Source organism: Arvicola amphibius, chromosome 1 (genome assembly GCF_903992535.2).
Source record: "Arvicola amphibius chromosome 1, mArvAmp1.2, whole genome shotgun sequence".
In the NCBI taxonomy this organism is placed as follows: Eukaryota; Metazoa; Chordata; class Mammalia; order Rodentia; family Cricetidae; genus Arvicola; species Arvicola amphibius.
Window position 1 is genome coordinate 132,527,193 of NC_052047.1, and position 26,424 is coordinate 132,553,616.

Here is a 26,424-nt window from a genome sequence, read left to right on the forward strand (position 1 = left end):
CTAGAGGGAGGACAAAAGTGATGCCGATTACCATACAGAAACATGAACTCACACTTTCTAAATGAAGTGTGGCAAATGCTACCCAGAAAAACCATAGCAGAACAACAGGGAAGCCTAAAGTGTGTGTGGGGGGGCACTGTTCTGAGAACATCATCTGAATTCCTACAAAGTACACTGCACAACTCAACAGTCTGTTGGAGTCTCCGTCTACAAGCTGTTTTGCCACAACATCATCCCTTTCTCCCCCGAGCTCCAATGTACTATTTCCTAAATATATCAGTTTTTATATTTCTTGCGCCTAAAAAGGCTTTTATGGACTAAGTTTTCAATAAATACGAAATACTTTTTGAATTAAGATAAACTGTGTCCAATTATATTTCTTAAAGAGAATCTTAAAAAGAAAAGGGCCTCTCATCTTCCTAGTTAGTATTCTGTTTCCTTTTAATATTTTGAAAAAGAGGAGGTAGGAATAAAAAAATTAAGTGAGCCAGAAAAGGCTAGTTATTAATGAAACCAAACTTAGAAATTTAGCATGCCCTTTTTCTACTCAGCTTCCTCAGGAAACATCAGTGGAAGTACAAACACCTACACCATGTCAGAAGTGCCCTCCATCTGTGCTTATGAAAACTGGCCAGCTAGTGACACTTCTGAGATGGTTTCATAGGAACAGATTCCTGGTTTTACTTTTCCACATTCTTTTAAAAAGCACTACGTCCCAAGTCAAGCAACAAAAAAAAAATTAAGTTCCCAACAAATATATAGCTTTAATAAAGTCAGTAAACTCTCTAAGTGTAATTGTTGTTTTTCCAGAAAATAAAAATATAGGCCCTTAAGTTATAAAGGTCTGTTTACTACATAACTGAGGAAAACGAGACGCAGGCTATCTAAACCTGTAATCATCCCAGGAGTGTGATCTTTGCTAAACATTCCCCAACCCCACCTGAGGGAAAATTCATCACAAATGGCTGAAGTAATTCAGGTTTTAGGATAACCTTCTTTCCCTCAACTGTGCGGTGAGAGGGGTCCCGGAGGCAAGCACTGACATTCTATCCCTTTGGATGACACTAGTTTCTGTGAGGTTGGGACAGCAACAGCTTTTGTAGAATGTCTGTATTTAGCACATTCAAAAGATACCTCATGGATGATGATCTTCAAGTGATCAATTAACTATTAATTATAGTAACTTTTATTCATAAGATGAGCAAATCAAGTCATTTTCATGGAATATTAGTTAAATGTGAAAGCATGAACTGTGACACAAACTTCAGAGTCTTAGATTTTAGTAAATTTCAGTATGTATATATATACACACACACACACACACACACACACACACACACACACACACACACACACACAACTTAGTATCCATACATCCAAACTCAATTAGCAACCCCAACAGCACAGATAGAATTCAGTGTTTGAAGCCCTTACAAGCAGAGTCAGTAATCACTACCTCCACAAACGATAGAATTATATCTATCTATTATATTAATCCAATACAGAACCACACACACATTGAACACAAAATCTTTAATTTTTATTTTAAATATTTTTATATGTGGTTTCTAACTATCATTTAGGGCTTAGACCTCAAATATATGCATAAAAAAGTAAAATTTCAATGACTTCCCTGTCTATAATGATACCCACCTTGGACTTCACATACCAAATACATTTTCCTAAAATTTAAAGAGCCAGTAACAGTTTGCAGAAATAAAAACAGCATAATTATCATTTTATCACACTGGAAATTTGTGGGGAAAGCATGGACACAATCGACTCTGAAATCTACAACTTCCAGATGTGAGAAAGTGTACTCCTGACAAGTTACTATTACAGAGCCTGAACCCATGGTATTTTTCAGAAAGATGATTACTGTTTTGAACTTAGAAGTCTGGGGTGTTGAAAGTGTTTGGTAGCTGCTGATATACAGGTCAAAGACCCATCAGCTGCTATCTACTGGTTTTGGTGATGCAGCATCTAAGTAACTCAAAGTGGTACCAAGCACACTCCAGCAACACTTTTTGTATCATCATGAACTCACAGATCTGAAGATGCTCAATGTGTTGGAATCCACTGCAGTTATCCCTTTTTGATACTCAATCTGTACACATTCTGGCCAGTGGGAGCCAATTTAAGCTGTCTTGTGAGTGTTTCCAAGATAGCCCTAGTAGTTTATGATAGCTTCCATGCTTACTGACTTCTTTTTATCTTCAGAGACTATTTATTAAAAGCATCTTAGCAATCCTCAGATCTGTGTGTTTGTGAGCTATGGATCTGAAGATCTATCACCAAATAAGCCACGCTTGCATCCTGCTACTTAATCTTGGCCAACAGCGTGATCTACGAGCACTGGAGTCGCGACTTTCTGCAGAAACAGCAGGAAGCACTTACACCACAGCTACAAAGATTCACACAAGACAAAATCAAGAAAGCTTTCCAAAGCTCTTCTATTAAATATCTAGCCTTAAGAGAAGACAAATAAAAACAAAAACCTAAAATCTAGAATGAGGCAATGGAGTAAAGTATGGAATACAAAAGCATTAAATAAAGAAGTGTTTAATTTTTCTTTCTGTAACAGTTATGAAATTTTGGTGATCCTATATAATTAATTTTATATTAGTAAAAATAAAAAGCTAGTATCCACTAGCACTAGCTATGATGAATTGACCAGTATACAGCCTGCTACCCACATGCTACTGCATTAATCTTCCCAATGATTCTCCATAGAGGGGTGGCTATTGTCTTTATTTGTAAGTATCATTTAGGGCTCAGAAAAGCTGTTCATGCAGTAAGGCATGAAACTAAGGCTTGAGACAGATGTCTTTGGGAACTACATCTTTACTCTAAATATCTCTGTTAAATTAAAATGCTTAAATTTTGTAAGAATGTAAATTAGAGCTTCAATGGCAATAAAGGCTGGGCGGTGGTGGCACATGCCTTTAATCCCAGCACTTGGGAAACAGAGGCAGGTGGATCTTTGTGAGTGTTAGGCCAGTCTGGTCTACAAGAGCTAGTTCCAGAACAGGCTCCAAAGCTACAGAGAAACCCTCTCTCGAAAAACCAAAAAAGAAAAGAAAAAAAGAAAAAGTACAGAAATACCTGTCAAATGTCCACAAATTACAGGGATTATTGACTAGTGTTTGAAAACTGAAAAGGATTTTACCACTAGGTAAAAGGTTGTAAAGAAATATTTGATTTCAAAGTATGATCCCACAAATGAATAAGTGTCTTGGGGAAAAGACAGCATTCCAGTGGAGATTCTAGCAGGTGCCACTTTAACCAAGAGAGCCAATTCAACATCACCAATCCTGGAACAGACAGCCAAGAAAGGACTCCAGATGTGAGGGCCTGGGTCTGACAAAGCAGCACTTGAGTAAATCATTGTCAAAGGTGGTTAATCTCAGTAAGATTATTGGACTGGGAATACAGTGTTAAATAGTTGCCAGAACACACCAGGCTATGGTCCAGTTCCCAGCTCCACACACACACACACACACACACACACACACACAAACACACACCTACACCTGGACACGAACACACATACAAACATGCATACACATGCACACAAAATGTTGAAGTATTTTAATAGAAAATGTTGTCTATAATTACATGAAAATGTAGCTGTCTACATTATAAGATTAACTAGAAAAAGTGAGATTTAACTCAAGTACAGGACACAGACAAAAATGTCAATGCTGTGAAACATAAAAGCAAAGCTACAATTCCATATAAAACATCATTTAAATGATCTATGAAATGGTGTGGGAGAATTGTCTGTATTCTGTCAATCATGTTTTAAATAAACGCTGATTGGCCAGTAGCCAGGCAGGAGGTATAGGTGGGACAACCAGACAGGAAGTAGAGGCAGGGCAATGAGAACAGGAGTATTCTGGGAAGAAGGAAGCTCATCCTGCAGTCCTGTCCAGACACCTAAGAAGCAGGATGTGACCTGCCCTGCTGAAAAAGGTACTGAGCCATGTGGCTAACATATACTAGAATAGTGGGCTAATATAAGTTACAGGAGCTAATACAAAGCCTGAGCTAGAGGGCCAATCAGTTTATAACTTATGGAGACTCTCTGTGTGATTTTCTTTGGGGCTTACCAGCGGAGGGAACTGGCCAGGATAGAAACCCCAACTTGCAGGCCCACATGCTACAAGGAAACATGGGCTAGGGATCTGGGGGTGCAGCTCAGTGGTAGAGCAGTTAGTTGCCTAGAGTATACACAGCCCTGAGTTTAATCCCCAGCACTGGGAGGGGCATAAAATGAAGAGAAATCTGCATATCTTGACTGGATCCAGGACTGAAGAAAAGTAAAAGACAACATGACCATTAGGAAGTCTGACTGGGCTATTAGCCCAGCCCGCATTACTCTAAGCATATTACATTCATTCAAAGGGGTAACAGTGGGTGCTGTGCTTAACAGAAAAGTATGCTTGTTTATGTGATCCGTGCTTGGAGTAAAACACAATCTTTCAAACTCGCTTTCATAAAACACATGTGCCATGTGTTCGGTGTTCACCTTTCCTGTAGCTCTGAAAGTTTCATCATGGGCAGGGGCAAATTCAAACACACACTTCTTTCTACTCTATCTCCAACATGCATGCGTGTTCTCAGAGTACTAAACTTCTGCCATGGTTTGGATATAAAGCATACCCCACAAAGGCTCATATGTTGAAAGTTTGGTCCCCAGCTAGTACATGCAATTATTGAGAGGTGGCGGGACGTCGAGGACTCTCAATGGCTTAGCCCACTGGCGGGCTCAAAACCTGATGGCATTACTAGGAGATGATACATAGCTTCAGAAGTAAGACCTAGTTATATGAAGGAAGTCGTGTCCTTGGGACCTATACCTTGCCTAGGTGTGTTTGTTTTCCTTTCCTTTCCTCTCCTTCCTTCCTTCCCTCCTCAATTCTCTCCCTCCCTATTTCTGTCCTTTCCAGAACTCAACATATTTGACCTTGCAAGATACTTTTTGACTGTTTCTGCTCTCCGAAAGTATGCTGATAAAATGCCTATTTCCAAGCCATCAATTCCAGGGTCTTCACTCACCACACCGCAGTAAACAATTAGTTGAATTAAACACTTGCTTTTACAAGGTACCTGCATTTTAAAAGCATTTAAATGATTTCTAACAACTATTCATACTAATAAAATATACTATGCAATACAAGGCCATATTGTGCCTTAAAAATTTTTAGTAATCTTAAATTGTCTGGAAGGTTATTAAAAAGAAAGGCAAGGCCTGCCTGATGCCTTGAGGCTCAGGCGGGTGCTAGCCATCCCACAGCTAAGCCTGGGTCCTCAAAAGCCTGGGCTGGCAGGAAGACACCCACAGGCCCACCTGATGTCTTTTGGCCCGGGCAGGTGGGTGTCATTATTATGAACAAATGTGTGGTGGAGAAATGGGAGAGAGAAAGCAGCAAAATGGCTCACGTGCTGTGGGAAAATGTGGGGCAGAAGAAGTGAAGGCAGCAGTGCGGAGAAGACTGGTGTGGACATGGGGTTGCTGCCAAGGGCCATGTCTGGATCCATGGTCCTATCAAAGGGAGGGTCTGTGTTGACATCCAGGGCCCTTGTTGCCACCAAAAGACACAAGGATGCCCAGTATCTGGGCTGCCACCCGTGGCCATGTGGTGTCCGAAGAGCTGTGCCACTGCAGGAGCCATACCGATCTGAGCAGCCTAAGCAGCCACCCGGTGCCATCGTGATGTCTGGGACAGAGCTGCAGCTGAGGCCCATTATCTGGTTCCATGGCCCTACTATAGCCAGGGTTTGAGTTGATATCCTTGGCTCCTGTTACCACCAAAGGCTGTGGGGATGTCTGGGGCCTGGTCCACCACCTGAAGCCATGGTGGTATTCAAGAGCCATGCTATAGCTGTACCATACTGATCTGAGTGGCCTGCACTGCCACCTGGGGTCATGGTAACCCCTGGGCCTGGGCTGCTGCCAAAGGCCATGTCTGTATACAAATGGTCCCAGGAGGGATCTGTGTTAACCTCCATGGCCCAGGTTGCCAATAAAAGCACATGGAAGCCCAGGGTCTGAGCTGTAACCTGTAGCCTTGTTGGAGTCTGTGGGCCGTGCTTCAGCTGGAATTATACAGATCTCAGAAGCCTGTGCTGGGGTCATGAGCTGCTGTTGCTGCTGAGGGCCATGTCTGGGTCAGTTGGGCCCTGCTGCAGCCAAGGTCTGTGTTGATGTCTGTGGCTCCTGTAACCATCAAAGGCCATGAAGATCCTGGAAGTCTGGGCTGCCACCTGTGTCTGAATCTGTGTTGATGTCTGCGGTCCATGTTACTATAGGGGGCCAGAGGGACCATGTGGGATAAAATCAGAGGGCCATATTGTGCCAGCCCCACCCTTCACTGGCCCTGGGAAAGCTGGCCCTGCCCCTCATTGGACACTGCAGTGAGGGTTGATCCCCTGAACTTGGGAAAGATGGACCCACCCCTCACCATGGGCAAGGGAGAACTGACCCTGATGGCATGTGCATAGGAGAGCTGGCTCTGCCCCTTTGAAGGGGAAGCCCTGCCAATCACCTTGTTTTGTAAGGCGTGTCCCCCTTAGGCTAATGTTGACTTATAAACTCTTGCGGGCCTTTGGCCCGCCTGCTCTTTGTTTTCCTGCGCTCCTCGCTGGAACCTTGGATTTGTAAGTTCCCTTTCCTTTATTAAAACTGAATTATATATATTAAAGCTTGTCTGGTGAATCATAAATGCCGATCAACCACGCACCTTCACCCCTTGTCTGAGGGGGGCGGCCCAATGGCCAGGACTAATAAGCTCAGCTACCACCCGGGCCCACCTACCAGGCCTTGGATGGCCCACCCTAACATCTACCCCATCTATGATCTGCTGGAGTGTGTGAAGGGACTGTCCTGTGGAATGATACCCGCAGGACCTACATAGCTTGGGGTGTGGCCAAAAGGAGTTTTGATGAGGGTCCAGTGATGATGGTGCACCAGCAATGAACATGCGCAAGTAGAGCTGATAGGACAAAAGGGTGCAGTGTGTGACACAGCACGGCTACCAGTGCCACTAAGATGAATGAGGAGGTGGTGGAGAGGTGGGAAAGATGGAGGAGTGTTTTGTTTTCTTGTTGTTGATTTCTTTGTTTGAATATTTTTTAGGTTTCTTTTGGGGGAAGACACTGCAAGGGTAGGGGAAATGGGAAATGAGTGGAATTGGGATACATGATATAAAATTCCCAAAGAATGGATTTAAAAAAATTATGTGGAAGGAAGGAAGGAAGGAAGGAAGGAAGGAAGGAAGGAAGGAAGGAAGGAAGGAAGGAAGGAAGGCAGGCAGGCAGGCAGGCAGGCAGGCAGGCAGGCAGGCAGGCAGGCAGGCAGGCAGGCAGGAAGGCAGGCAGGCAGGCTGGCTAGGGGCTAGAGAGAGGCTCAGAAATTAAGAGTACTTGCTGCTCTTCCAGGGTATCCAGGGTTTGGTTCCCAACACCCACATGGTGGATCACAACTGCCTGTAATGCCAGCTCCAGAGGACCTGACACCCTCTACTAGCCTTTACAGGCACCTGCATTCACATATTCACAGACATACATACATAAATAAAAATAAATCTTAAGGTTTATTATTTCATATAGTACAAATTTAATATATAAGCTTACTTTATAGTTTGTATCTCAAGCTAATAATAATAATAATAGAAACAACAATTTTATTGGACAATTTTATAACTGAATTTAACGTAGCAAACTATCTATATACTTTGGCTTTGTATTTGCAAATTAATGGCTAAAATGCACCATACAATACAGAACACAATGACCTTGATTTAGACAAGCAAGGCATGGATTAGCAGGAAAGTAGAACAAAGCAGGTTGCCAGCATACTGAAAAGTAAGGGTTAGCAAACTATGTGCCCTGATCTAAATGTGGTCTTCTGCTTGCTTATGTGGGGCCTATAACCTAGAAATTGCTTTTATATGTTTTAATTGTTAAAAATAAATCAAAAGAAAAATGCTATGTGACATGAAAATTATGACGTCATTTCAAAGTTCATAAAAGTTTTGCTGGGACATAGCCATGCTCTCCTATTAACATATTGTCACGGCTGCTTTCATACAATGGCAATCCACAACTACAACCTGAGTTTTACAGAAAATGCTTTCTGGCCACCGTTATAAACGAGTATGATTCTAGGAGGAGAAATTTCGGTTCCAGAAGACAATGGAAGAACTTGTGTAGGTCTGTTTATTTCGTACCACTGATGAGGACCTACATGTCTACAAACGTCTATAAATTTAAAGTATGCCTCTTTTTGTAGAGAAAAAAGTATCATTATTGTGAACTTAACGATACACAAAGCAGACATCATTTCCATGTTTCCAAAATTAAAATAAAACAATGATTTCTCAAAATCCTTTTCAGAATCAGGGTTTGACTGTGACAAGGAGTCCAGACAGAGGGTCACAAATACAAATCACACTCACCTACCTACACAAACCGTCAGAGCAGTGTAACCCAGGCGGACAGTAAGAGTAGCTTCTAACTCAAGCACAAGGGTTCAAGAGGATGTGGAACCAGGAAGCTGAGGCAAATTAGCAGTTTGTGATCTAGCACCAAAGACACAGGTATATGTGGCCACCTGCAAATCCCAGTCAGATGCAGACTCAAGGCTTATGTACTGTTTGCCAATACTGACTTATTAAACCTATTTAATTATAATTTGCTTGCATATGTTCCATTCAACTATAAGTATGATTTATAGCAAAACCCACTTTATGCAGAGTGAATAATAATGAATCAAAAATGCCCACCACAGTACATGTGTGACAAAGTTATACCACACACAAGCCTGCACACTTATGAAGGCGATACATCACCATGAATTTTAGGCAACAGCTATTAAAATGCAGTAAGGACTGTGATACTGAGGACACAATACCCATATCTGTACTGGGTTTTCACCCTAGGCTCTAGTTCTCCTACCCACAACCAATCAGCAATAATTTTCTCAACTATTCTGAGTGTTCCAAAGCACTCAAATTAATTTTTAATGCAATTCACTTAAAAAACATTATCAGTTCATGTTACTTATAATATGTGAGACTGGCAATTATAAAAAGAAGAAGCAGGCAAGCAAATATACACTAAGGTGCCATCCGCCAGTCCTGAGGGCTCAGCACTATGGATGAATTTTATAAAGTTAAGGGCAGGCACTGGTAGAGGAAAGCCAATGCCTATCACTATGGATGAATTTTATAAAGTTAAGGGCAGGCACTGGTAGAGGAAAGCCAATGCCTAGCACTATGGATAAATTTTATAAAGTTAAGGGCAGGCACTGGTAGCGGAAAGCCAATGCCTAAGGCACAGGGCAGAGGAGACAAAGCAGAGCCTCTGGAGAAGCTCAGCCGCACCTCAGCTACAAGGCACATCACAGGGCAGTCACAGCTGAGAAAGGGACAGAATAACAACAGAGGCACGACTGTGTTTGCTATTTAAGAGAAAAGGAATACAACATTGGAGACAGTGGCCCACTTCCATAGTGTTTGAGGTAGTCTTAATTATTCTTGCTAAACAAACTGTCCACTTAAATATTTAAAAAGAAGAGAACTTTTCTTGCCCTTTCAACAAAGAAGTTGAATGACATCACATCTCTGAAGGGGTCTTTAGAGAACTCACGCACTGTGTTGGAGAAGTACTGAAAGGACAGAGTATCCATTCAGTCCAGCTCGCAAACTCAAATAGCCACTGCTTAAAATAGTATACAACTCATGGCACAAAGTCAGAGTGCATAGACAGAATGGCGATTATAGAAGGAACTGATGGTCAGCAACTGAAGTTAATTTTAAGTGTAAATATTTTAAGAGAACTACAAAATTAAAACTGAAAATCAATTTTTGGTTTTTCCAAACCAGGAGAACTCTTTTGCTATAGTCACTAGTTGAAGAGTTAAGTGGCTTCTGTTACCAATGTCTCCTCTATTCTCCTTGAAAAAAAAAAAAAAAATCCCAAGTGATTAGATCTGTAACAAGACCAGGTTCTTTACATTAAGTGTAAGTGTATTAATAAGAAAAAGAAAAGCTAATTCTGTGATAAACTCCAAAAAAAGTATACAAAAAGATATTTAGTGTGTTATCTAGAATAAAAAGTAGGAAGAATATAGTTGTAAGAATGCTTACAATATTAGAACATTTATAGTCTATAATATCACATCATGTAAAATCTTTTCAAAACTACTCATGATGCTGGGCAGTGGTGGCACACACCTTTACTCCAAGCACTGGGGAGACAGAAGCAGGCATATTTTCGTAAGTTCAAGGCCAGCCTGGTCTACTAAGCGAGTTCCAGGACAGCTAGGACTGATACACAGAAAAACTCTGTCTCAAAAAAACAAAAACTTAAATTAAATTTTAAAAAATACTCAGGATGAGGACAGATAGGGAGAAAAACCTGTATATTATCACCTATTAACTGTGTGTGTGTGTGGGGGGGGGGGGGACAGCAGCATGTACAGCCACAAAGTCTAAGGAAATACACCAAGACGTCAACAGTGACTAGCCCCGTACAACACCACTACAGGCAACTTTTATCCTTGATATTTCCCCTTTCACAGAAGTAATTATTAAAATAAAATTTAAGGCTAATGAAATAGTTCAGCAGGTTAAGGCACTGGCCAGCAAGCCTGATGACCTGAGTTCCATCCCTAGAAGCCTTAAGGTGGAAGGAGAGAAGAGACTCCCACAAGTAGTTCTTAGACCACCACACACACTGTGACACACACACATACACACACACACACACACACACACACACACACACACACACACACACCCTCTTTGGGAAGGGCACAGAGAAGAGGACAATAACTTCAAGAACTCTGTCCTTTAACAAGTTACTTCACTCACCAACTTTACTAATTTTCACAACCTCAAAAACAAAGAAAAGTCAAATAGGAAAGAAGGTTTCAGATACCCCTTCACAGAAACGCCTGCAGAGCTTGCTTGTGAAAGTATAAAGCGTCTGTTTTTCAAACAGTAGCACAGGTCAAAAAGCAACAGCCCCTCCCTCCATCCCTGGGAGCTAGTAATCCAAAAAAAAAAGGAAAAAAACTCAAAAATGGACAAGTATATGATCTGAAATGAGACTCACAACAATATACAGATGCCAAAAATAAAAATAAGCAGACAGGGAAAGATGCTGACAAGAAAATTAAATGTACAATGTAACCAGCAATGGTGGCACATACCTGTAATCTTAGCACTCAGAGACAGAGATGGGAGAACTGTTCTGTGTTTCTAAGTAAGGCTGGACTACACTACTACTCAGAAACAACAAACAATGAAATGCTATCACACATCTTATACCAAGCTGGCTAAAATCCAAAACACTGGCAATAATGCTAAAGACAAAATAACCTGAGCAACAAAATGAATATTATAATATTCATACATAATATTATAACATTATAAATAACAGAGGACAGAAACAAACCTTACACAGATCCCCTTTAACACACCAGATAGTCACTCCTTCAAGAGTTTATGCTTAGTTCTGGTGCCCAGAGACCAGAGAGGGCATCAGATCCCCTGGAACTGGAGTTACAGATGTTTCTAAGTCTCCAAATGAGTGCTGAGAATTGAACCTGGGTCCTCTGGAAGAACAGCCAGTGCTTTTAAGTGCCAACACAGCTCTGCAGCCCTCAAAGTACCAAATTAAAATAACTTTTATATCATTGAATTAACACATTTTCTATTTTAATCTTTGGTTTAGCAGAAGATCCCTGGATTGTTACATATGCTTTTCACATAATCAGAATGTCACGTAGGTACCATGTAGTCCTGATAGAATGTCATAAGAACACTTCAGTAAGATAGTACTGCTTCTTAAAACTTATAAAACATAGCTTCGTTGTATAAAAAAACAGGAAGGAAGGAAGGAAGGAAGGAAGGAAGGAAGGAAGGAAGGAAGGAAGGAAGGAAGGAATAAGAAAAGAAAATCAGATATCCCAACTGAGGCAATAGTATTTAAGACTGTTAAAATGTCATTTTGGTTGAAGCCCAAGAAGAAAATCCACCTGATAATTGGAAAAGAGGCATTCATCCTTCGCTAATAATACCTACATTCTACTAGTAGTTTCACAAGTCACTATTTATTTAAAGTTTATTCACAAGGTATATTCTACAGTCATAGATATGGACATTTTCTACTCCATTAAAATAAAAGCAATAGTTCTCTTTGAAATAACAAGCTCTTATCATTCACTCTGAGAAAACATCCATCAAACAATCAAGTCCGAATAGTCAAAAAAAGTCCGTTTCTGGTTATATATATATATATATATATATATATATATATATATATATATATATAAAGCATGCAAATTAAAGAGCCCCTCATTGGCGTGTGAGAATATCTTTCCTGGGTCAGCTTTTGTCCTCTGGAACACACCAGAAGTGCTTGCTGTGTGCTACCCATTTAGCAATGTAATAGCTGGGAGAGGAAGTTAGAATTTTCATTGCTTCACCAAGTTCTCACCTCCCACTATTCATCTCAACCTTGGGCAGATTAGTGGGACTATTGGTCACAAATACCTACGTAGCATCCTGGGAAACCTGCCTTAGCTGCTATTCTCCTTAATGCACGGATGCTGCTGGTAGACAAGGTTGTAACAGTGGCCTTCTGCTTGAGGACATAAATTCAATCATGATCCTCACAAGAAGTGCAACGGTCCACAACATTAAAAATAGGTACTTATAGAGACAATGGCAGAAATACTAGCTACATAGAATCAGGCCCCTAGAAAGTTCCAGGCTATCTAGCAAGAGGAAACTAGGTTAGACAAAGCTTCATGGATCCAAGATCATAGTCAAAAGTTGGCAAGAAATTTATGTCCCCTCTGCAGCAGGAGGCTCCAATCTGTGTTTTCATCTGCTACTAACTCTCAGCTTTTGCTTCCCCTGCCATCTCAGGTTCTCTCATTTTGATATCTTTTGATTAACTGAGCCCTTTGAAAACCAGATAAAAGAAACTTCAGGTCTCTACTCTCTAGATAATGTGTTTTCTAACAAAAATTTTTACAATGTCCAACTTGGCGGCTCCATGGTTAGAAAACCTAATCTGTTTTTGTTTTTCGAAACAGGGTTTCACTGTGTAACAGCCCTAGCTGTCCTGGAATTAGCTCTGTAGACCAGGCTGGCCTCGAACTCACAGAGCTCTGCCTGCCTCTCCTTATCTGTTTTTTGCTTGCTGTGTCTTATTATGGAAGTCTTCACTGTAACTATGACTCCTCTCCACAGTCTAATCCTAGCCTTAGCCTTAAAGAAAAGGATCTGATAGGTTTGCTTCAGGAGTCAAAGTTTTACTGCTGAGTCTTTTACATACTCATCTAGCCTAGAACAGCTGGTTGCCGTCAGGTCAGGTACCCCACTAAGATGGCAGGGTCACACAGCACTAAGTATGCTGGTACAGAGTCAAAGGCAGCATTTTCCTCAGAAAAGACATGTGGACATAGCAAACATCTGAATGAAAGGGCGAATAAAACAGGGTTAAAAAACTGAAAGATTACAGTAAATTAAATGGGTCACAGATTAACTGTAAATTAATTGCAATGCACTGCTGGCAAAAAGAGTAGAAGGAAGCACACCTGCATGACAATGCCACGTCTCAAGGCAAACAGTGAAGAATCTGGAAGGGACCCCTCAAAGGCCAAGCAAACAAACTTGGATGTAAGAAAACCATGTGAAATACAGATTTCTGGCAAAATGGTTTCCACATACCACATAAGACATTTTTAGATAACACATGACTCAGGCCCACACAAATGACAGGAGTCAGGAGACTGGTAGAGATGGGTGAAGGTCCTAGCAATGGGCACCTTGCTTCTCAGCACTTTCACTGCTAACTTTCTGCTGCAGAGCGTCTCAAAGTTTGCCAGTAAGGCATCTGAATGTGTTGAATGTAGATGTGATGGGTACAAACTTTTAGTGTTACAACTCGGAAGCCTAGAACAGAGCATCACAAGCTTAAGGCCAGCCTAGGGATCTAAATGGCAAGCCAGTAACATTTTAAACAAGGTCCTTCAACCCTGGTACTTCTGACATTTTGGGTCAGGTAATTCCCTGTTATTTGGACTATCCTGTGCCTTGCAGAACGTTTCTCAGCACCACTGACTTCTACTTTATTAGAAGCCAGAAGTACACAGCCTTCTCAGACCATCTCAGCTGTGGCATCAACAATATCTGTAGACATTAAAGGCACTATTCCAAGTAGGAAGAAGGATACAGACTAAGTCTCTGTTTAGTTCACTTCATTGTCCTTCCCTAACTAATATTTTAAAGCATGAAACAAGTTAATGCAACTTTGATAAAATGATCACACTTAAGGTTATATTATACAATTATACATAGTTTATTATCATATTTCCCAGAAAGTTACTTTATGCTATATCCTAGTTGATATTTCAAGGGTTTTACTTACAATCACTCATATTAGATGCTGCTGAAGTCCAAATGTCTCCCTCCAAAATTCATGTTGAAACTCGTTCCTCAAGGTGATGACATTAGAGGTGAGTTTTAAGAAGTGATTGAGTCAGAAGGACTCCATCCTGATGAATGGAGTGGTGGTGTTTTAAAGGAAGGAAACTAGCTTCACTCCCTTTTGGTTTTCCCTTAGGCAAAGCATTGGTTCTCTATGTCTTTCTGACCCTTCTATATGAGACACAGTTCAGGGTGTCATCTTGAGAGTAGAAAAGAACAGCCCTCACCAGACAAGAAACTACCAGTGCCTGGATCTCAGACTTCCCAGACTCCAGGGATGTAAGAAATAAATCACTTGTATGGTGTGAGAGGTCCTTCTGTCTATGTGTTGCTTTTATTGGTTAATGAAATAAATAATTGGCTTGGACTATAGCATGTGGGTAGGAGGGTGAAGACAGGGAGGAGCCAAGGAGCCACTGAATATAGATGTGCTGAAACTTTGCTGGCAGGCCACAACCTCGTGGTGATATACAGATTAATAGAAATGGGATAAATTAATATAAGAGTTAGCCAGTAAGAACTTAAGACTTTTCATGACGATGAGACATCCTGGCAGCACCAAGCTACATCCAGAGGAAGATGGGCATCGAAGAGGCTCCTTATGGAGTTGGTTAGCCATTTGGGCAAGAAACTGCTCTTGCCTGGAATGCTTAACTGGACATGCAGGAAGGACGCACAGAGAAATGACTGCTAAACTTGCCTAAAGGTGAGATGATCCTTGGGGGTTCCTGCTTCATCCAAGAGTCTGCAAGACATTCTGTATGATACAGAAGAAAGTGACTGAACTATCTTTGAAAGTTCTTGCTTCATGGAAAAGTCTGTTGGATACTATGGGCCTGTAGGCTGAAGATAGATGCCTCAACGGTATGAAAGAATTTTGGGTGATTGTCCAGGCAGCGAGATGTCTCTGTTATTTCTAGAGTTTTGGAAGTTACTTACAATGTATTTCTTAGGTAATTTTATATCCTTCTGGAGTTTTTGATGGATTGAAGAATTTATAGTTATAGTTTTCCTTAGTTATAATAAAAGATAAAGTAACTGTAATTCTTGCTTTATAACTGTTATATGTAATTTTACTATATTAAAGTTAAAGCCTTCCTTTTGTTTAAACAGAAAAGGGGAAATGGTGTGGGAGATTTTTTCTATCTACGTGTTGCTTTGGTTAATGAATAAAGAACTGACTTGGTCTATAGGATAGGAGGAAGAGGGCAGAGTCAAGGAGAAGCCATGGAGCCACTGAAGATAGAAGTGTTGTAACGTTGCTGGTAAGCCACGTTATATATGTATATGTTATATATGTATAATCTGTATATGGTGATATACAGATTAATAGAAATGGATTAAATTAATATAAGCGTTAGCCAATAAGAAGCTAGAGCTAATGGGCCAAAGCAATGATTTAATTAATGCAGTTTCTGTGTGGTTATTTTGGTTCTTTGCAGTCAGGACAAACAAGCGGCCTCCTTCTACACTTGTATTTTTTAAATTTTTGTTTTGTTTTAGATTTTATCTTTAATTTTTAAAATGAAAAACTGAAACAGTTATGAATGTCTATTATGATAAGGTGGAAGGAGACGTGAGCTCAGTTTCTTGTCAGCTGGGAAGTTGAGTGGGTAAGGTGGCTGTGGTTTTGCTCCTTCATCTCTCTGATCTCTCAGCATTTTCCCCAATATCTCACTCCAGGCTTTTATTATTAAGACCCATTAGAGCTTGTGCTACAGTGCTGGAGAGATGGCTCAGAGGTTAAGAACACTGATTGTTCTCCAGAGGTCCTGAGTTCAATTCCCAGCAACCACATTGTGGCTCACAACCATCTGTAAAGAAATCTGGTGTCCTCTTCTGGCCTGCAGGCACACATGCAGACAGAACACTAAAGGAAATAAATAAATCTAAAAAAAATAAAAAATTTTAAAAATTAAAAAAAAAGAACTTGTGCTACAGAGAATACAGAGCCTGAACCAGCCATCTTTGATAATCTGGCAAGGCTCCTAGTAGTGGGACTAAGGATATCAACGCTGCCTCAAAACTTTCGACTCATGCCTGTCCTGCCTGCAAGATGTGCTGGGGCAATCAGAGCTTGTGAGAGTGTTCAACCAATGATTACTCCTACTAGGTTGCCTTGTCCAGTCTTGTTATGAGGGTTTATGCCTTGTCTTATTGCATCTTGTGTTATAAGATATCGGTTTGATTGATAACACCGAGATGCCTGCTTTTTACTGAAGGGAAATGGAGCAGCAGTGGAAGAAGGGGACACTGAAGTCAGGATGTATTATATGAGAGAAGAATTTTTAAAAAAGAATACCTACAAATAAGTAAGACAAGTCACCCAACTGGCAAGTGGGCATAGAACCCAGACACATGACAAAAAGCCAACAAGTAAGTAAAACAAGTAACCCTATTGGTAAGTGGGCATAAAACCCGGACACATGACAAAAAACCAACAATCTTTTGACAAGGTGTTCAATGTTGATCATACAAATCAAAATGAAAGATGAAATCACATCACCACTCCTTATATATTTGTCAATATATCAAAAGGATATTGGGAAGAGGACTATAAATTTGTATAGCCTCTTTAAAAAAGCAGTATAAAATAAACAAGTATACATATATCCTATGATCTGGCAATCTAGGTCTATATTCACTAGAATACATAGAGAAGTAAACATGCAAGTCAATGGTCACAGTTGCACTTGCATTAGTCAAAAAAAGACAAGCAGTCTATCCACCATAGAATGGGAATATGAAATACAATATATTCATTCATTAAATAGACATTACACACAACCAGATGGATAAATCTCACAGACACAATGTTTAGGTGAAAGCCATTCAAAATATTCCATATTCCATATTCCATTTGCACAAAGTACAAAATCAGGCTAAACTAGAACAAGGTCAGAAGGCAGTGGTCATCTCTGGAAGTAGCATAGTACTCAGTGGGAGCCTTATGTGCTAGCCATGCTCTGTTTCTTATTTTAGATGTCACCTAGATGTTGGCCTGTGAAAATGAATTACGTTAGATCCTCAAAGATGATGCATTTGTGTGTGCGTGTGCGTGTATGTGTATGTGAGAGTAACGTACCTTTTTTTGCAGTTGTTGCTGTTTGTTTTGTTTTTCAAGACAGGGTTTCTCTGTGTAGCCTTGGCTATCCTGGAACTCACTCTGTAGACCAGGTTGACATCGAACTCACAGAGATCCACCTGCATCTGCCTCCCAAGTGCTAGGATTAAAAGCTGACCACTGCCTGGCGTGATGCATACTTTTAATCCTAGCACTGAAGAGACAGAGGCAGGCAGATTTTTTTAATTGAAAGCCAGTCTGTCTAAATAGCAAGTTACAGGCCAGCTAGGGCGACACAGTGAGATCCTGTCTCGAAGGGGGGAAAAAAGTCAAAAATAAAATTATAAATTATAGTAAGTAGAAGTGAAGATTAGCCACAGAAAATATAGGCTCTACTAGAGTTAAGACTCCTAAAATTTCCCAAGTTTTATTAGAAACACCTACTTTGTAGGTAGTACCTGCTACTTCCCAGCTTTATCTTCCCAGACACTCATCTGCCTTTCCTACACGATGCATGCCAAAAAGAAAATCTTCTGACTACTTTCAATCTGCCAATAAATTTGCTGAATACGAGTGACCATGATAGACAAGATGCCTGGGGATGAACATGCAGGAACCTATCTGATCATCTTCCTTTGCCCTGACATCTGTCCTAACTTTTTGCACAGAGCAGGTCCTCCATAAACATGAACAAAGAAGGTACATCTGTAAGACAGGGCTCAAGGGAGTGCCAGCTAAAGAACTTAAACTTGAAAAGAATTCTTATTAACAGAGACATCATATTTCTAGCTTTAGCAAGTAAGAATGGAATTGCTAGGGATGGCGTAGAGGAGAAACAGAGAATGGTTTTCTGGTGGCATGAGTTTAGTTTAGCAAGAAAACATCACCCTGGCACAAGGAGAGAAAGACATTTCTAATAAAAGGGAGACTGAGAAGCTCAGAGGCAAGAAGTCTGTGGGCAAAGAAAAGAGTGACTGGTTGCCAGGCCTGGATCAACAGAGGGAAGCAAACACTCTTCTTTAATAAGTCAGGACAAAGAGCAGGTACTAGTATTTTTCCAAGGTTGCATTTACTGATATTTTTTCAAAGGTTTAGAATTATGCACTACCCCTTATCATTCTATTTCACTGCAAAGAGATAATAAAAGGATAAACATAAGGAATATGGCCTGTGGTTAAAAGGACGGATTTTTTTCCCCCAGTTAACATTTAACTTTAATATGTAACCAAGGGCCAACAGGATGGTTTAGTGGGTAAAGACATGTTACAACGCCTGACAACCTGGATTCTAGCCTTAAAACCCCCATGAAGGAAAGAGAACAAACTTCTAAAAGTTGTTCTCTGATCTCTCATGTGCTATGACATGCATGGGCACCCACACAAACAAATGTAAGAAATTGAAACTAAATAAACAACTTAAGCATTTTAGGATTTTGTTTGCTTTGTTGCTTTTTTTTTTTCTTTTTCTTTTTCTTTTTCTTTTTTTTTTTTTTTTTTTTTCTTCTTTTTGGAGACAGGGTTTCTCTGTGAAAAAGCCCTAGCTATCCTGGAACTTTCTCTGTAGACCAGGCTGACCTCAAACTCACAGAGAGCTAGCTGTCTCTGCCTCTGCCTCCTAGGGCTAGGATTAATGGCATGCACCATCACTGCACAGTTAGGATATTTCAAAATGAAACTCACACATACACACAATTTATCAAAAATGTGATAATAGAACTATTTATATGAACTCCAATTCTTTTTGAAAAAGATCTATCTTTACTTTGTATATGTGTATGTGTCTGGCTGAGGAGGCCAGAAAGGGCACTCATCCCTTCCAGCAGCTGCAGGTGGTTGTGTGTGGACACTGGGGAACTATACTCACGTTCTCCACAAGAGCAGCAAATGCTTTGAAGTCCCTGACTCTAACTCTTTAGTTTAGATGCTCCTTTATGTTACTAAAAGTAAATGGGAGTTAATGCAAACACTGGGAAAGTCAACCACCTTGACTTTAATTTTCTCATTGTAATGAGAAGCTTAGAACAGATGACCCTCAAGGAATTATTTGTGGTTCCAATGTACCACATGTCTTTGCTTGAGACAATTTTAGAAACATGATTTTGTGATGAGTAGCAGATTCTTTTACCTCCCCCTGCCTCTAGGAGGCATCAAAATCCCTGACTAAAATTATTCTGTGGTGGTTTGTTTTACTGACTATGTCTAATCCACTGGACAGTTGGCATAAAAAAAAAACCAGATGCTGAATCAAAAGAACTGAGTATTTCGTTCAGTGCTGTGAGTAACTGATGAGATCATCTGTATTCCTTTCAGCCGAGCAATAGTAAAGTCACTACCACATGTACCCACATGCAAGACCCTGGGCTGCTAGCCTGTACAAAAATAACATTTGCTGCTCTGTTTGGTCAGGAAACCTTGAAGCTCAGGGGTTTCAATAGCACACGATTTTGCTAGCACAGCTCTACTAACGTCAATTAACATTTTTATAGGTGTTTTGTACCAGTAATGCCAAAAGTCTTTTTGTGGGCAAAGTCCTACAGATTTCAGGGTTCTGTCTGCCCACAGTCCAGCTGAGGCACTCAGTATAGGGACTGCTCAAAGATGAATTAGTCTTTGTTTCTTTTTTGCTATTTCAGAATCCTTCCTGATGTTTCCACTGATGTCTGGCCACGTCATGACACCAAAGCAGACTGCTTGAAATCACTGTTTACTCTGGCCTGCATACAGGTCTGCTTAAAGGACTTCATCAAAACACCCCTTTCAGAATACACAAGAGCCTCTCAGCAGCACTGAGAGATAACATGGAGAGCACAGTATTTTAAATTACACCTAACAACACTTCAGGATACTCCAACTTCCACTTTCAAAAGTAATCAAGCAGTTTTTAAATATATTGAAGCAGGTGAAAAGAAAATAAAGTAAGCTTTATATGTAAATAGTGAACACTTGGAAAGCATTGGAAAAATGCTTTTTTAAGCTTTAGCAAAGTAAGTAAAATATTTTAAGTAAAAAATCTGTTTTATCACATATAGAAAAGTGTATCGATTGATAGATAAGGATTAAATATTGAGATGTGAATTAATATAGAAAATTGAGAGAATAACACACCAAAGATGGAATGATGAAAAGAAAGGAAGGAAGGAAGGAAGGAAGGAAGGAAGGAAGGAAGGAAGGAAGGAAGGAAGGAAGCATTATGCACAAAGCAAAAATCTGAAAAAAAAAAAAAGCTGAAGGATCTGGTTTTAGTAAAGGCTTACTCCATATCACTAAGAGTTACAAAGGTAGCCTATGACCACAGAAACACATTTATACCAATGGCACTATTAAAAATAAAAATAAGGGCTACAGAAATGGGTCAGTGGCTAAGAGCACTAGCTGCTCTTCCAGATAACCCAGGTTCAATTCCCAGCACCCACACAACAACTCACAACTGTCTGTAACTCCAGTTCCAGGGGATCCAATGCCCTCTTCTAGTTTCCTTAGGCATTAGGTACACAAGTGGTGCACAGACATAAATACAGGTAAGACACCCATACACATAAATCTTTAACCAAAACCATCTTAGGTAACCTAAATGCTGTAAACGAAGAAACCATAAGCAGAAAGGAGAAGTTACTGTAACACATGCTGCTTATGTAACTATGAGGATAATCATAGATGATTTCATCTTATAGTGGTCATCATTAGCAACTCAAGAAAAAAAAAATTTGGTGACATGTGAAGACAACTTGCAAGCTAAATAAGAACATTCAACAAAAACCTTGTAAGATTAACTCTCATAAACCACACAGCATTTCTGGTATAACCACAGAGAAATTCAATGGCTTTGCAAAACCTCTTACTTTGAACCACCACCAACTGCCCAGATCAGCTTATTCTAAGACATGAGCCTGCACAATCAACACAGGATGAAGTATGACTTATATAGCCCTCATCCACTGCTGAATAGCAAACCATCCCAACACTCAGCAGCCTAAAACAGTAATTCGTAGCTCAGGACTCTGGGCAGCCTAGAGTTCAGTTGGTGTTTTGCCACTGGTCTCTTGGGTTCAATCATGCAGCTGCACTAAAATATTCAAGGTGGCTTCAGGCCTCTCTCTACAGTAGAACAGATGAATCTTATACATTACATCTGGCTCCAAAGATGGAAGTGAACAATGACAGTCCCAGAAATCCTAAACAATTATATACATGGTATCCATTAGCCATGGAAAAGTCCCACCTAGGAAAGGCAAGTGGATACTAGCTCTGATGGGCAAGGAAAGGCAGTGATCATAAAAACCTCTAGTCATCTCTGCATGGAAAAGAAAGAATCATCATTTAAGCACGACTTTATGACAGTTTCTTAGTCAGTAACACAACACAGGTAAAATAAGCTGCTTTGTCAGTATCAGACCTACTTTTGTACATGTAATATATTTTATATAGCAAATATATAATAGCAAAGACTGCTAAATTAATCTGAACCAATATGTACAAGAAAATATAAATGAAACATTAATGTATCTTTGAGCATAGTTAAGGGCACGTGGTACTGCTTTATGCACTAAATTTCCTTAGAGTATGACAGAGGTTAAATTTAGATGTTTTCCTCTATCTCTATCTTATTTTTTGAGACACAGTCTCTCTTTGAACTTGGAACTCACTGGTTTGGCTAGACTGGCTAGACTGGCTAGCCAGCAAGCCCTATCTGCCTATCCCTACACTCCAGCACTGGGATACAGACATGTGCCACCACACCTAGCTCTTTACATAGGTGCTGGGGTACCAAAGTCAGGTCCTCAGCTTTACACACTGAGCAATCACCAGCCCTCCTAAGAAACAATATAAACTAACAATATAAAAATTAAAATAAAAAATTAAAATTTCTTGAAAACCCAAGTGCTAAAACACAGTGATTCCAGGCAGATGTTGGCTTTACAAAATAGATTAACATTATCATCACAGAGGATCTACAAAGTCACTAATGATACAACATGTATCGTTAATCAATGATACATCATGCCCTAGAAGGTAAAATGAGGACACAAATTAACTGGACAAAAAGTTAAAGGTGTATTTGACGTCCAATTATTCTCTTGTCATCTATCCTATTTTACAGGTTTGATGATGTTTCCAAATTCTGAAGATACTAACTTGGAGGTTCTGGAGATGGAAAATCCCTGGAATTCCAAGTTACATTTTTCACTCACTATTACAGATACTAAGTTTAATACTATTTACAAGTATTGAAATAATGGAAACCGCCAGTAAATCTTATTTGGTACTATTATGATAACCTAATATTTGGAATGTAGTAGGTCAGCAGTATTACACAAAACTGTAAGTTCAAATTGCCAATTTATAAAGTTACTTGTTTCCAAAACTTATTACTTCTTGAAACATTACTCAGATACTTAGTATACTTTTCTTTTTTAAAGAATACTTTATCTACTGTATACATATGTATGTACACATTTGCAATGGTGTGCGTGTAGAGGTCAGAGTACTACCTGCAGGAGTTGGTTCTTTCCTTCTGCTATGTGGTCCTAAGGACTGAACTCTAAGGCAGCATGAGAGAGTTAAGTGTTTTTATCTGCTGAACTCTCTCCCACTGGTCCTCTTTTTTCTTTTCACTTTGTCTTTTGAGGCATTGTCTTCCCATTTATCCCTAGGTAGCCTGGGACATATTCAATATGTAGCCCACACTGGCCTCAAACTGACAGTATTCTTTTGTTCCCAAGTTGCTAGGATTACAGATGTGTACAACCATACCTAACTGTACACATTTTTAAATTCTTTTTTTTTCTCATTTTTTTATTCAAGATTTCCATCTCCTCCCCTTCTCCTCCCCCTTCCCTCCCCTCCCTTCCACCCATACCCCCACTCCACCCCTCTCCAAAGACAAAGAGCCATCAGGGTTCCCTTCACTATGTTTAGTCCAAGGTCCTCCCAGCTCCCCCTAAGTCCAGGAAGGTGAGCAACCAAACTGACAAGGCTCACAGTGAGCCCGTCCATGCTGTAGAGTTCATGTTCATTGCCATTGTCCTTGGTTTCTCAGTCCTCCTCCACCGTCAGCCACATTCAGAGAGTCCGGTTTGGTCCCCTGTTCCATCAGTCCCATTCCGACTGGACTTGGTGGTCTCCCGTTAGATCTGTCCCACCGTCTCAATGGGTAAAAGCACTCCTTATTATAGTTATAACACTATATAACACTATTTACACTGTTAACAACAAATAGCTCCATGCCCTACTTTTAATGGCAGCAACCATAAGCAAGACTCTTTGATTAGACCCAACAGCTTCCTCTACCATAATCCTATCCTTCTTCCTCCAATGTCATATCAGCTGTCACCTCCCTCAGTCATGTCTCTAGATCTTCCTTCCATTTGACACAGGACACCTCAAACCAGTAATGTCTTTTTCCTTTTTTTTTTCTTTTGGTTTTTCTTTTCTTTTTTTTTTTAAAATATTTCTTATGGTTTATTTTTATTTAACTTTATTTTATGTGCATTGGTGTGAAGGTGTCAGATCCCCTGGAACTGGATCTTCAGACAGTTGTGTGCTGCCATGTGGGTGCTGGGAATTGAACCCGGGTCCTCTGGAAGTACAGTCAGTGCTCTTAACCGCTGAGCCATCTCTCCAGCCCCCTTCTTTTGGTTTTTCAAGACAGAGTTTCTCTGTGTAGCCCTGATTGTCCTGGAACTCACTCTGTATATCAGGCTAGCCTCGAACTCACAGAGATCCTGAGTGCTAGGATTAAAGATGTATACCACCATGCCTGACTCACAAAATAGTAACATTCTAATGTAGATTTTTCAGTTTTAACTTTATGGAAGAATTACATATTTTCCCCAACTTCCTGACTTTTCAAAAAACTTTCCTCAGGATTCATGATTTCAAAAACATACCAAAAAGGCCAGGAAGAAATTTCCATATGTAAATACTAGTCTTCAATGTTACCTTTGCTCAATTAAAAAAAAGAATTTAGGATTTTTTTAAAGACTTATTTTATTTCATGTGTACAAATGTTCTGTCTACATGTATACACATGCACCATGTGCACACCTGGTCCCTGGAAAGGACAAAGATGCTCAGTCCTCCAGTACTGGAGTTATAGATGGTCGTGAGCCTCCATGTGGGTGCTGAGAAGCAAACCTGGGTCCTCTGGAAGAGCAGCCAGTGCTCTTAACCACTCTGCTATATCTCCGTCCACTAGGATAGTTTTTTAAAAATAAAAAAGTCCAAGAGCAATATTCTTAAATGCAATAAAAACTAGGAAGTGTTAGTTGCAAGTTCTTGGGTTTGATTCCCAGCACCTCAAAATACAAGAGGGAGAAAAAAAAGCAGTCCTGGATTCTTCAATTAAAAAAGATATCATAGCTGTCTGATATGGTAGCTCAAATCTTTAATCTCAGCACCTCGGAGGCAGAAGCAGGTCAATTAGAGTTTGAGGCCAACCTGGTCTATATATCAAATTCCAGGCCAGGTATGGCTGGCTGTATTACACCCTGTCTTCCAAAAACTGGATATCCTCATTATGTTCCAAAATAATTCTAAAGGAGATGAGGGTGGGTGTGAAGTGAAAGAATGGTAAGAGGAGACAGGTGAGTAACTGCAGAGCAGTGGGTGAGCCCAGGGGACAGGTAAGAGGAAGCAGTGGGCACACAGGGAGCCCAGGGGACCCTTTTTGTTTTTGCATGTTTTAAGCTGTTTCACATTGCTTTAAAAATAAATAAATAAATAAATCTTGCTTATGACCAGGACAGGAGTGTCTGTTCTTTCTCCTATGAAGGCCTCATGGGTTTGGCACTCTGACCCCTAACTTACCAGCATCTCTCCCTGAACTCTGTGTGTCTCCATCACATCTACTCTTTATTTGAGCCCTTCCTTCCTTCCTTCCTTTCTCCTCCACTCTGGAAGAAAACCCCACATCCTTGTAGGCCATGACCCAGTTTTGTGCTAAGGTCCCCCAGCATCACTTGCATTACATATCTTAAGAGGGACATCTGTCTCCAGCTCCACGCATCTCAGCGCTAAGCACCACACAGTGAAACAGACAGAAGTGGTGGTCACAGTGGCAGGGAAGTCTGGTCCTCTGCAGTTCCATACAGCAGTAAGGAAAAATCAATGGCCTTCACTAAAGAGACTCTGACAACGTTTTTTTTTAAAGGAAATTGTAACAAAATATACTTAATACTAATGTAAGGGATCTCTGTGAGCACAGGGAGGCTGTGGTTCTCACTTCAGAAAGAAATTATGAATGAGCAAAAGGCCTCCTTAATAACCCATCCCCACAGCTACACACCTCAAATCCTCTGCCCCGAGATGCAAATCCTAGTGAAAATTTATCTTCTATAATGAAAACAGGCACAGGCATGAAACTGACATTACCTTGTATCTCATCTTGGGACAGGAATGAATGTAGAAACCCATATAGTAATAGCTGAGTTGTGATGCTCTCTCATGCAGTTGTTTAGTAAAAGCAATTTCTCTGCAAAAAAAAAAAAAAAAAAGGGTAACCGTACAGTTAATTCTGGTTTCAATTTTTAAAAAAATCTATGCAATAAAATCTAATGGAAAATATCAAAATACTCAACTCTTAAAAGAAAAATGATTTTGTGTGTTTGAGAAAAGGTTTCTCTGTGTAGCCCTGACTGTCTTGGGACTTGCTCTATAGTCCAGGCTGGCTTTGAACTCAGGGATTGGCCTCCTTCTGCCTCCTAAGTGCTGGTACCAAAGGTGTGCACTACCACACCCAGCAAGACAATTTTTTTAATTGTTTTTATTGAACTATATATTTCTCCCCACTCCGCTCCTTTCTTTCCCCTCCCCTTCTACCCACCCTCTTCCATGGTCCCCATTTTCCCAGTCT

The 26,424-nt window shown here is 40.2% G+C and overlaps 1 protein-coding gene across 6 annotated transcripts in view; it reads right to left on the bottom strand.

Moving 5' to 3' along the window:
- Window positions 1-26,424, bottom strand: part of Ate1 (arginyltransferase 1) — a 132,075-nt gene that overhangs the window by 35,403 nt on the left and 70,248 nt on the right. For all 6 annotated transcript variants that reach the window (XM_038344614.1, XM_038344629.1, XM_038344622.1 and 3 more), the window contains one exon: window positions 25,944-26,043. In XM_038344614.1, the coding sequence (XP_038200542.1) occupies window positions 25,944-26,043 (100 nt within the window). The remainder of the gene's footprint in view (window positions 1-25,943; window positions 26,044-26,424) is intronic.